At 37.5% G+C, this 12,499-nt stretch overlaps 1 protein-coding gene across 3 annotated transcripts in view; it reads right to left on the bottom strand.

Annotated features, from left to right (window-relative positions):
• Positions 1-12,499, bottom strand: part of abcc6.L (ATP binding cassette subfamily C member 6 L homeolog) — a 60,560-nt gene that overhangs the window by 27,476 nt on the left and 20,585 nt on the right. For 2 of the 3 annotated variants that reach the window (XM_018236336.2, XM_018236337.2), the window contains 5 exons: positions 8,538-8,714; positions 5,060-5,185; positions 3,859-3,996; positions 3,026-3,151; positions 1,479-1,540 (listed from right to left, as the gene is read on the bottom strand). In XM_018236336.2, the coding sequence (XP_018091825.1) occupies positions 1,479-1,540; positions 3,026-3,151; positions 3,859-3,996; positions 5,060-5,185; positions 8,538-8,714 (629 nt within the window). Of the gene's footprint in view, positions 1-1,478; positions 1,541-3,025; positions 3,152-3,858; positions 3,997-5,059; positions 5,186-8,537; positions 8,715-10,253; positions 10,538-12,499 lie in introns of those variants that run through there. The other variant, XM_041577425.1, reaches the window with a different exon arrangement.

Below are 12,499 nucleotides of genomic sequence, written 5' to 3'. Positions count from 1 at the left end.
CACAACAAAACGCAGTCAACTTTTTCCTAATCCTGTTTTGTGACCCCCCAGCAATAATCTATTTATAAAGAAACACAATCGATTAGCAGCAATCACATTTTTTGGGGCAGAAAATCTCAAATGAGTTAATAAACTGGGTGAAAAAGATAAAGACACAATTCCCATTAACTTCTATAGAAACTCAAGAGCTTTTACTTGCCAATTTTTCCTTATGCAACCTGTGGGAGACTCACTACTATTTGTCGGACATAAGTTTCATACAATTTGCTGTCTGTTATTTAAAGGAGAAGCAAAAAAGGAGAAGCAAAATCTGTTAGCACTTGGAGGTGCCAAATGTTAGGCACCCCCAAGTGATTGTATTGACTTACCTGAAACCCTGAGCTGGTGCTCCTATCAGCAGAAAACTGCACCAGCCTGGGGTTTTTCTAGCGAGCACCATGGAGAGATCTTCTTCCAGCGTCTTCTTTCTTCAAATTTCCCCGGGCAAATGCATGCACAGTAGGACGAAATAGCGAAATTTTTAGTTAAAGTTCGGCTTTTCGTTCTACTGCGCATGCACAACCGAGCAAAGAAAGAGGAAGCAGGAAGAAGATCTCTCCATGGTGTTGACTGGTGTAACCCTGGACTGGTGCAGTTTTCTGCTGATAGGAGCACAGGCCTGGGGTTTCAGGTACACTCAGGGGCCAATTCACAAAGGGTCGAATATCGAGGGTTAATTAACCCTCGATATTCGACTGGGAATTAAAATCCTTCGACTTCGAATATCGAAGTCGAAGGATTTTAGCGCAAATAGTGCGATCGAATGATCGAAGAATTATTCCTTCGATCAAACGATTAAATCCTTTGAATCGAACGATTCAAAGGATTTCAATCCAACGATCGAAGGAATATCCTTTGATCAAAAAAACGTAGGAAACCTATGGGGACCTTCCCCATAGGCTAACATTGAGTTCGGTAGCTTTTAGATGGCGAACTAGGGGGTCGAAGTTTTTTCTTAAAGAGACAGTACTTCGACTATCGAATGGTCGAATAGTCAAACGATTTTTAGTACGAATCCTTCGATTCGAAGTCGTAGTCGTAGGTCGCAGTAGTCCATTCGATGGTCTAAGTAGCCCGAAATTCGAAGTTTTTTTTAATTTGAATCCTTCACCCCCCTTAGGGTGCCTAACATTTGGCACCCCAAGTGCTAACAGACTTTCCTTTCCTACTTTATATTAATCTGAATGGTTAGTTGATGGTCGGAAGATTGGCACGGATGATCGTTCGTCCGACATAGGCTAATAATCTGCACGTCTCTGGCCAGCTTAAGAGATATTAAAAGTGTCATAGACAAAGGGCCTTGTGATTTAAACATATATTTTCTTAATGTTATAAATAAAGCAGGGGTAGTCAAGCATAAGTCATACATTGGCTGCTGATGCCAAACTCTGAAATAAGGCAAAGTGAATATTTCCATTTCCACAATGTGTAGCACTTACTCTGTAAACCAACTGAATGTAACCTTGGAAAGAAAGGAAGCGTCAGATACAGGGCATGGATTCTGTGAATGAAACATACAAGTTGACATTTTTACATTCGTTCATGTGTTCATAAATTGTTTCAGTGTAAACTAGAGCTAAATCTGTGACCTCTGGAACACTTTAAGCCTGTAGAAAAAAAATGTTCTCAAGACAGGAATGCCGTCTTACTGCTGTCTATCCTAAAGCTCTTTTATTTATCTAAAGGGGGACTACACGGTGCTAGGAAAAAACAACAGACAACAAAAAAAATCAACAAAAACTACACTGCAAACAGCACAGGTATTTAGAAATAACTCTGAACCCATTTATATTTTTTAATAAATGTATATTGCCCAGTTACATTTACTTACACTTTCTTTTATTTTGCAAATACATTGGGTTGAATTGCCTATTAAACATGCAGAGTAAGTTTCCTGGTTAGAATAACAGCAAGGTAGCTGGCATAGTACTTTTATCCTTAGTAAATAAGTTTGTTAATGGCCCCATTCTGTTGGGACTTTCATGTATAACATCATCATTTTTATATAATCTGGCTCTCAACCTTGAGGTATTACAAATAATTGTCTTAAAGGATAATTAAAGCTTAACTAAAGAAGTATGGCAAAAAGGTTGTACATTATGCTTTGGGCTTCTTTAGCCCATTAGCAGTGAAGATCTGTGCCTCCAAGATGCCCCAGTAGCTCTCCATTCACTGCACATGCTTTGTACTGCTGTCACTGAGTTTAGGGACTAACTGAATAATATACTGTATATATAGAATATAAATGTCACAATGCAAGGCTGATCAGTAATTAATTCAGATTATTGGTACATGTAAGCTCAGAAACAAGCACAGTTAGGAGGTCATTTATCAAAATCCGAATTTATCTCATTATTTTCTGAAATATACTCAAACCAAGCACGGGTTATTTCCCCTTATTTATCAATACATTTTCCCGCAAAAATCCAGTGCAGGGAAAAAACTCGAAAAAATAGTGAAAATCATACGAATTCAAATCATAGGAATTTTTCGGATTTTCCATCCAAAACATTTAGATTTTTTCAGTTTTTTTCCCAAAAAACACTAAATCTTCGGATATTTGCAGGAAAGCCAGCGCAGATCAGGATATCTTCGGGACTTCTCCCACTGACTTATATACAACCACGGCACTTCTGACTTTTTCCATCCTTGGGATACAATAAATCACGAAAAATTTGTTTGGTTTTTTTCAATTAAGTTTTGGATTTTATAGACTTTAATAAATAACCCTCCTAGTATCCTAATTTAATAATCAGCCCTGTAGCATCATCTTATAGGACAGGCAAAACTCATTTTGTGCTTGATGCGGGGCTGCTCCTGCCATGAGGCATGGTGAGAGCCGTAGCTCAGGTGTCACTGAGCGGTCAGAGTTGAATTTCTGTTTTCTAAAAAGAGAACTAATCTCTACCAGTGCAGCGAGCCAGTAAATCTCACATCTCACATTTTTTTTTATATAATACAAAACAATAGTGTAGAAACAGCATACCGATTCCTTCTTTAGGTTGGAGAAGAATGGGGGGTCATCACTGAATGTGCAGAGTACTGACTGGGTCAACACAAATACAAAGTATAGGACAAAAAGGGTGTATCGCAGTTTGTCAATCTGTGGAGCCTTAAAATAAAAAACAAAGTAGCATTACAGGAAACTATTCTCAAGTTTGAAGGCATGAATACACATATATGCTACAGTAAAACAAAGGGACTCGGGGGACTATTTATCATGCTGTACATTCAACGCAATTAAACCAACTACACCAGCATCACTGTGTAAAGAAACAATGTATTTATCAAGTTGTATACTGATTTTATTCAATTGTGTACCTCTATGTAAAAATCTGCAAAAAGGTTGAAAATGCCGTTTGGAAAATACAGGCATCCATCATTGTTTTTACACTTTTCTTTTTTATAATAGTGTAACATGATGGCATTAAACAAATTACTTTGCTAAACTTGCCACTTATTTTACACTAATTAAATGAGAGATAACCATTTAGTAAAATTCCGTTTTCATTGGGTATGAGATAGTTCATTATAGGATAAGGAAGACTTTGTATTTAATGGAATGTACCAACATCATAAGATAGGTATAGGTATATTCTAGCCTATGAAGAACAGAGAGAAAGATTTGCCCTTTTTGCTACTTTACTCATAAAAAAGCATTTTAAAGTGTGTTATACAGTATATACAGTAAGGGACCATTGTAATCCATATTTTTAAATTCTTACAATAAGGATTTCCATAAAAAAACATTACTGTTTTGCGCGGATTTATTCTCCATTGATATACATTAATAGAATACCTGGTGGGAAAAAAACTCACCTCTGAAATGGCTGTGGTAATTTTCGTACGTAGCTGAAAAGTTGCACAAAGCAATGCTAATAGCCAGAAAAACAAAAGGATGGCTGAAGACCGTACACCTTGCATGCGTTCATACTGGATCATACACGTTGCAAGAAGCTGCCAGATGTATGATTGGAAATGAAAAGCAAATGGTTAGAAGAATTTGTGCCTACTAACATCCAGTAGAATTTTGTTCAAACAGCTTAAAACAACCTTTCTCAGACTATGGGTATCATGGTTTTACCAATGTATCTAAGATGGTGAGCTCCTGTGACAAATTTGAAGCCCGTGAGGCTGGTGCAGTTACTTAGTATATAAAATATGGCATCTCTAGTCATATTTGTTTTTAGGGTTTAGCTTGCCTTTAAAATGGTAGCGTAAGGCACAAAGAACTATAGGATACATCTTTTATTGAAAAGCAGCCTGGAGTTTTTGGTCCATTCATATGGTGCACTTGATCTTGGCAGCTGACATTGCCTCCAAGATCCATGTAATAGAAATGGAACATTCATTTTAATACAAAGTTTGCAATGTAGCTTACTTATGAGTTTTTTTGGATTCACAGAATGAAAAAGATTTGTTCATATAAAAACCATACTGTATTTTAATGAGAAAATAAGGTCTGGTTCTTTATTCCTTACTACTGTGAACTTAGAAGTGTAATCTTGGTGCCTGAACATATATTTTCTATTCCTCAACAGAATAGTAATTTTCTAAGCATTAAATTATGATGGGATATTATCATATACATTCAAAGAAATTAACAATATCCAACAGAAATGTTATAATCTGTCTGATCAACTAAACGACCGATCACCATGTTACAAAAATTGTCAGGAGGATTATTTTGTAATGAATGTATAATGCAAGGTTGCTTAGAATTACGTTTTCTTTTATTAGGAAAAAAACATATTTTTTGGGTTGATATTCCCTTTAAGGAAAATATGCAAGTGGAAATATAAAAAATATATTGTAAAAAAAAAAACATGCCTGAGATTATACTGTATATAATCCACAGTGTACATATGGAATCCTTGTTTTTACTACAAACTTTTTGTTGGTAAAATTGAGAAGCCAAATAAACATGGTTACAAAAAAAGACAAAACTGAGTGACAGAAAAAAGAATGGTGTAATCTGTAAATCTGGCAACGGTTATTCAATAGTGATACAAAACATTACCATGGAGGATCCAAGAATCAGAGGGCTTATGAGGAAAACTGGAGCTTGGCGAACATTATGAGTCATGTTCCAGACAGTGTAGAACAGTTCAGTGTAGCAGACCAACACCAGCAAAGCTCCAAGACACTGAAACAGAACAATCAAAAGTTCTTCGTTAATATGGGCATTATCCATCCCTGTGTCCCGCCGGCTCAGTCCGACCCTGTCTCCGACATATTCTAAATTGAATTACTAGATTAGGCAGGACAACACTGTACTATTACTGTTATCGTTTAGTTGTCCTTGAAATATGTGCCTTCCTGACCTGCTGACAATTTGTCCAGTGACAAGTGCATGTTGTCCATATGGTATTTATATATTAGAAGCAATTGATTACAGCTATTTTCCTTTACAGGTTGCCTATCTCATCTACAGTGGTTGTCTAAATTGGGTCACTTAAACACTGTTGAGAGGAAAAGTAAAGCTGAACTAAAGATGTAAGCTAGAAATGTTCTACATGTTTTGGACTTCTTTACCAGCCCAAGGCAACCAAAGCCCTTTAGCAGGGAAGATCTGTGTTTCCAAAGATGCCACATTAGCTCCCCATCTTCTTTTCTGCTGATTCACTGCACATACTCTGTACTGCTGTCACTTACTGAGTTTAGGGACTCACTCACAATATACAGTACACATACACAGAATAGAAATGTCACAATATAAGGCTAAGTAATTAATACAGATAATTACTACATGGCAGACAGAAACCAGTGCAACTAGCGTTAGCATTTAATAATCAGCCCTGAAGCATCAGCTTATATTACAGGCCAACCTCATTTTCTGCTCGATAATTAGCGACGACCCCTAAGCTTAGCTTCTCAACAGCTGCTCAGAGCCCACTGAGCATGTGAGTGTCGCAGACACTTTTCAAGATGGTGACTCCCTGTGACAAGTTTGAAGTCATGGATCATTGCTGCTATTGACAAGCTGAAACTTTAGGCTGGTGCAATAAGTTCAGTATATAAAATATGGCATTTTTAGCCATATTCATTTTTAGGGTTTGGTTTTCCTTTAAAGCTTAGGCAGGGGATGTCCTTCTGAAGAGGGTGGGCCAAACCCAGTATGTGTTCTTCTGGGAAAGGAATGTCTTAAGTATAAAATCGTTATCTGCTGACATATGATGCCATACATTTATATATACGACATATGATGCCATACATTTATATATACGTTTTCTGTCTGGGAATAGTGATTTTTCTCAGTCCCACACAGGCGCCATCATCAGGTCAGTTTAGTCAAAAAGGAAGAATCAATACCCATTATGTGCCTGCATATCAAAATTAAAAATTAGATAAGATTTGTTTTACACCACCTTAGAGAAATTCCGCGAAACAAAGTATTTATAAAGTACAAAAGGCCAAAAGGAAGAGGAAAGCTGGGTGTAAGAGGCACAATTATTACAGAAACAGGAAAGGCAGTTGGTTTGTGCCATTCCTTTAACCTGAACTGTAAAAAAAATCTTGGAACCATCAGGACGTTTCCTTTCTCTAAGCCTTTGTTATCTGAAATTCCATTGTACGGGAAAGACGAACAGTTTTCTTGCAGTTAAACAAATAAGGCAGTACCACAAGCTCATATCTTAATTCCATGTTCCATAAACCCATTGTTCTCCACATTTCCATCTTACAATTAAAAAGCGGAGTTTAAAAACAAGATATTAATGAACTTATATATTGACTGACATTAACAGATTTTTCTTCCCATTTAAAATGTTTATTTGTATATCTGGCACTTATAAATGAACTATTTGTTTGCTACAATATATGTTATAAGAAAGGTTTTCATCTATAGTTCTGTAGAGGGCCACTCTTTATCTCTACCTCTTTATGTTTCTTTGTAGGAACTAAAATCACTGTTCTCATCTGAGTTTATTATTTCAGCTTAATTGGCTTCCCCAACAGCTATAGAATGGCTATAATAATTTAACTCCAAGGCATAACATTCAATATGGTACCCCTATCCAATTTTTTTTCTTTTTTTCTTACTATTTTATTGTAGCAGATGCTCTACCGCCTACACTGGAACAGTAACTGGAAGTCACAGATTAGACCAACACAGCATTTTATAGTCATTTTTTTTTCATTTTAGCAACACTGAGACACTTGACCTAAGAAATGTAAAACGTATTTCTGATACAAATCCCTATATTGAGCAAAATAGCATATTTTGTATTTAAACCCTTATATCTTGTTACAGAAGTGGAATAACACAAACTTGTAGGCAGATTTAGAAAGCCTAGGTTATCCTAAAATACCCCCACCCCCAGAAATGCCAATTTGATGGCTGACTGACAGGTTTAGTAAGAACTAAAGACAAATTCAGAAAAAAATTTGTTAAAATATTGTGTGAAAGACAAAATCTGAAAAATGTCTGTTTAAAAGACAAATTCATATAAGTGGAAATAGAGGTTTGTGATTTTGGTGTGAAATATGACATTTTTATCTCCACTTTTATTTTGTCTCAATATCACCACATTTGTAAATTCCCCCCATTCTGCAGACTACCCTGCTATATATGCAGCCATGAGATATGAAGTAATTAGTAATTGATCCAGCTGCATGTGAATTGTATAGCGTATTACTTAACGTTAAATAATTATACAATATACATGCAGCATTTAAAAGTGCAATACATTGCTGCAGAGAGCTGGTTCAGTCCACAATACAATCAATCTGTGCCAATATTTTTGGCTGCCAGGGTCAGTGACCCCTATTTGAAAGCTGGAAAGAGTTATATAAAAGAAGGCAAATAATACAAAAATTATAAAAAATAAAAAGAATCAAGACCAATTGAAAAGTTTCTAAGGCAGTGATCCCCAACCAGTAGCTCGTGAGCAACATGTTGCTCTCCAACCCCTTGGATGTTGCTCCCAGTGGTCTCAAAGCAGGAGATTATTTTTGAATTTAAGGCTTGGAGGCAAGTTTTGGTTGTCTAAAAACCAGGTGCACTGCCAAACAGAGCCTCAATGTAGGTTTACAATCCACATGGGGCTACAAATGGCCGATCAAAGCACTTATTTGGCACCCCAAAAACATTTTTCATGCTAGTGTTGCTCCTCAACTCGTTTAACTTCTCAATGTTGCTCACGGGTACAAAAGGTTGGGGATCCCTGTTCTAAGGGCTGGCATTCTAGAACATACTAAAAGCTAATTTAAAGGTGAGCTACCCCGTTAAGCACAATTAAATGACCATATGTAATATATATTATCTGACACATTATAGCTATTTATGTACTGTATTTTGCGGTACATGCTAGGAAGTGTATTGCAAAATCTCAAGGCCCAACAATACCATCCAAAGAATCAAAGTGCAAAAGGACACTATGCAGTGTACAGTGAAAAAAGAATGTTTCTAGAAGTCTGGGCTCTGTATTTAATTTTGTGTCCAGAAAAGGTTTTAACTTGAATAAATCCTTTATAATAAATAAATAAATAAATCTTACAGTTTTTGCTTTGCTGAGGGTTGACATTCGGATATACCCACGTCCATGACGCCGTAAGTAGAGAACATAAAATGGCGAGCAGATAAAGAGAAAGATACTAGGGATCCAATTCAAGACGGAGTTGTGAAAGCACTGTGAAAAATCAGGATTCTCCGTGTGCCAAGTATGGTTAAGATCCTGGTTGAAAGAAAAATATAAATAATACTTTGTATTAGGTAAGAAAACAAATAACGTTGTGCTATCAGACACAGAGATTGTGTATTTATTCAGAGATATAGTAATATTTCTTGTTTCACTATTCTCTGCATACCTTGGTTATTCACCCCCTGTTGCCTGCTCAAGATAGTAGAGCAGAAAAGTAACTGATTAAGCTCCATTTGAAGGTCCAACCTTTGGTCAGGCCCCCTTATAATAAGTTTAGATCAGTATTGTTTTAAGAATATTTGGGACAAGTGTTCATCACAAATCTCACCCTAAACGGCCTTTAAAGTGGACCTGTCACCCAGACACAAAAATCTGTATAATAAAAGTCCTTTTCAAATTAAACATGAAATACAATTTCTATTTTTTATTTAAGCATTCATAGCTGCTGTAAGCTCATTTAAAAATCTCAGCTGTCAATCAAATATTGTCTGCCCCTCCTCTATGCCCGTGGCATAGAGGCGGGGCAGACAATTACTTTCACTTTCAATTCAGCACTTCTTAGATGTCACGGCTCCCCACACATTCCCCCAGTTCTCTTTACCATATAACTGTGTGGTCAGGGCATGGGGATGGACATCGGGTCCCCTATTCTGGTGCACAAACAAGATTCTGAGATGATACAAGGCTTTTCTTAATAACAGTGTCCACAAAATGGCTGCTGCCTGCTTGCTATAATTTTGAAATCCCAGACTGAAGGAAACAAGATTCAAATAATTTATATAGTGTAGTTATAGTTCATTTTCCTTGACTAATCTGATAAAATAGGATTTTGAATAATTTTTTTGGGTGACGGGTCCCCTTTAAGCTGGGTTTCCTGGTGCAGAGGAAGCAGACCCTGCAGCTGCAGGGGGGGGGGCTAGGAGGTATAGTATAAAATGCTATGGGGCCCAGTAAGATCTAGTTATGTCACTGTCCAGATGTATCTAGGAAGAACACAGGAGATCTTCCCAAATCTCAAGTGTCCATCAGGCTGAACCCCCTATACCCCCCATCACTGCTCAAAGCACCCTAACCTCTGGAAGAGCAGAGAATAATTCCACATATTTTAAATGCTGGGCTAAAGTATTCACTTACTAAACTGTTGTATACTGTAAGTGTTTCAGTAAGATAATTTATATTTAATGCATAATTACTTACGTCTAGGTCGGAACCTCAACCCACAAGTTCTAGACTAGTGTAAGTTGTTATTACAATAGCCACACCGACAATCCAGCTAATGAATCTGAGTGTGACGGCACACAAGTTAACAGACTTCTACCATCATCTTTATCTACCACCCTCAGGCCTCCAGCAGTGTGATAAACATTTTTCAAGGAAGCACCAAAGGGTGTGACCTAGTGGTTAGACATTGTCTTTAAAGGGTAAAAATGTGTCAAGGTTAGTTTGGTCAGTTAAGAAAAAAGAATACTTAGGCATGAAAAAAATTAAATATCCAATGCAGAAACAGACATAGGAATGTGTATGGTCTGAACGAAATGCAAGAAGATTTTAATGTGTAGGCAATGAAAGTACCTTTGCTCCCAACTAACATTCTGGATATCATTTTTATCAGCTGGATACAGGCCCGGACTGGCCATCAGTTAATTCGGGCAATTGCCCGTTGGGCCGCTGCCTGCGCAAAGTAAATGGGCTGCACCATACCAAAATCTTCTCCCTCACCAAACGATCCCCTGTGCGCGTAGTAACAGTGATCGAGGAAGATCACTTTCTTCTGTCTGAAGAGCCGTCCCAAGGGCCGTGCTTGTTTTCTTTTTTCTGTCTGGACTGCTCATCTTTAGCAGGGGGTGGGGTTTAAGTGTGCAGTGGAGAGGAGCGAGTGGGAGAACTAACGTAACTTGCGTCACCTGTGTGCCCTCAGCTATGGGACAAATGACAGGCAATTGCAGGCAGGGAAAAAGGCACCTGTATACGATTGCTTTGTCCAGTACTGAACAGGCAGGATGGATGGCAGACGCTGGTGCTGCAGGTTCATCCTCTTCACCCCCCACTATCAGTGCAGAAAGAATGCTGGCCAAGTAAGGATACAAATCATTTTTATTACACTGCCTTGTGATTTTTAACCCTTTCCTTGTGCCATTTCTGGGGGAATTCATGGAATTCTCACTGTGTTCATCCTGCTTTTAGTTCTGGGGTATTATGCATGGAATTGCAACTGTGTCTTTTGGGTTTTAATAAGTTAAATTGCATCAGTGTCTTTTTTTAAAAAGAAATGTTTAGCTGTCTATATTCAATATTCCTCCCATAATGGGCATGGTCAGATGGTCACCTCACATTTCAGCAGGAACAGCCCCTAACTTTGCTCATAGTCTGTACAGAGATATCCCATAAAACTATGGCAGCATAGGTATTCCCCTGTACTAAGCACAATTCAGCAGGAACAGTCCTCTAAATTTGCTCATAGTCTGTACAGAGAGATCCCATAAAACTATGGCAGCATAGGTATTCCTCTGTACTAAGCACAATTCAGCAGGAACAGCCCCTAAATTTGCTCGTTTGGTGCCTGTTATTCAGAATGCTCGAGACCTGGGGTTTTATGGAAAACGGATCTTTCCAAAATTTGGATCATCATAGTTTCTAGAAAATCATGTAAACATTAAATAAACCCCATAATCTGATTTTGCCCCCAATAAAGACTAATTATATCTTTGTTTGACTCAAGTATAAGGTTCTGTTTTATTATTACAGAGAAAATGAAATCAATTTTAAATATTTGGATTGTTTGATTATAAGAGTCTATGGGAGATGGCATTTCCATAATTTGGTGCTTTCTGGATAATGGGTTTCCAGATAACCAATCCCAAACCCGAGGTGGGCTGCTTTGATTTATTTTGCCAGGGCTGCTTTTTTCTCCCAGTCCGGCCCTGGCTGGATATCAGTTTTCCCAGCAGATGAGTGGGCTAACAATAGTATTTTTCTAAGAAAAGCCACCTAGCAAGAGCTCTAGCGCACATGCATCTGCATAATAGGCAACTGCCTCAACTGTGCATGTGACACAAAATCAGTTACCACTTTCCCAGATACAACACTACAAGCATGAGCATAACAAATGAGCTGAATGGCTCGCTCATTATATGAATGCATATGCCCCATCATGACCACCTGCACTAGGAGCTCCCTATTGGCGCAGAGGCCAGAGTGCTTAATAGAAAAACACTATTGTTTTCCCCACCTGGGGCAAGGGCTCTGTTAGCCTGCTCCTCCAGTCCCTTCTAAATAACAAGCATTTTAATAACCCTAATAAATAAAATGCTGCATAAAGGTTTATTTCAGCAGGATCGAAAATACATACTATATTATTTAATTTAAAGGGGGTAGTTCACCTTTAAGTTCATTTCGAGTATGTTGTAGAATGGCCAAATATAAGCAACTTTTCAATTGCTCTCCATTATTTATTTTTTTATAGTTTTTGAATTATTTGCCTTCTTCTGACTCCTTCTAACTTTCCCGTCTAAAAAACAAATGCTCTGTAAGGCTACAAATGTATTGTTATTGCTACTTGTTACTACTCATCTTTCTATTCAGTCCCTCTCCTATTCATAGTCTCTTATTTTTCTTATCAGTGCATGGTTGCTAGGGTAATTTGGAACCTAGCAACCACATTACTGAAATTGCAAATTGAAGAGCTGCTGAAAAAAGCCAATTAACTAAAAAAATAATAAAAAATGAAAACCAATTGCAAATTGTCTTAGAATATCTCTCCACGTTATACTAAAAGTAAACTCAAAGGTGAACAACCCCTTTAACCTTATATCTGTGTC

The sequence above is a fragment of the Xenopus laevis genome, chromosome 9_10L, assembly GCF_017654675.1.
Source record: "Xenopus laevis strain J_2021 chromosome 9_10L, Xenopus_laevis_v10.1, whole genome shotgun sequence".
Lineage (NCBI taxonomy): Eukaryota > Metazoa > Chordata > Amphibia > Anura > Pipidae > Xenopus > Xenopus laevis.
This window is presented reverse-complemented; position numbering and strand designations above follow the sequence as displayed.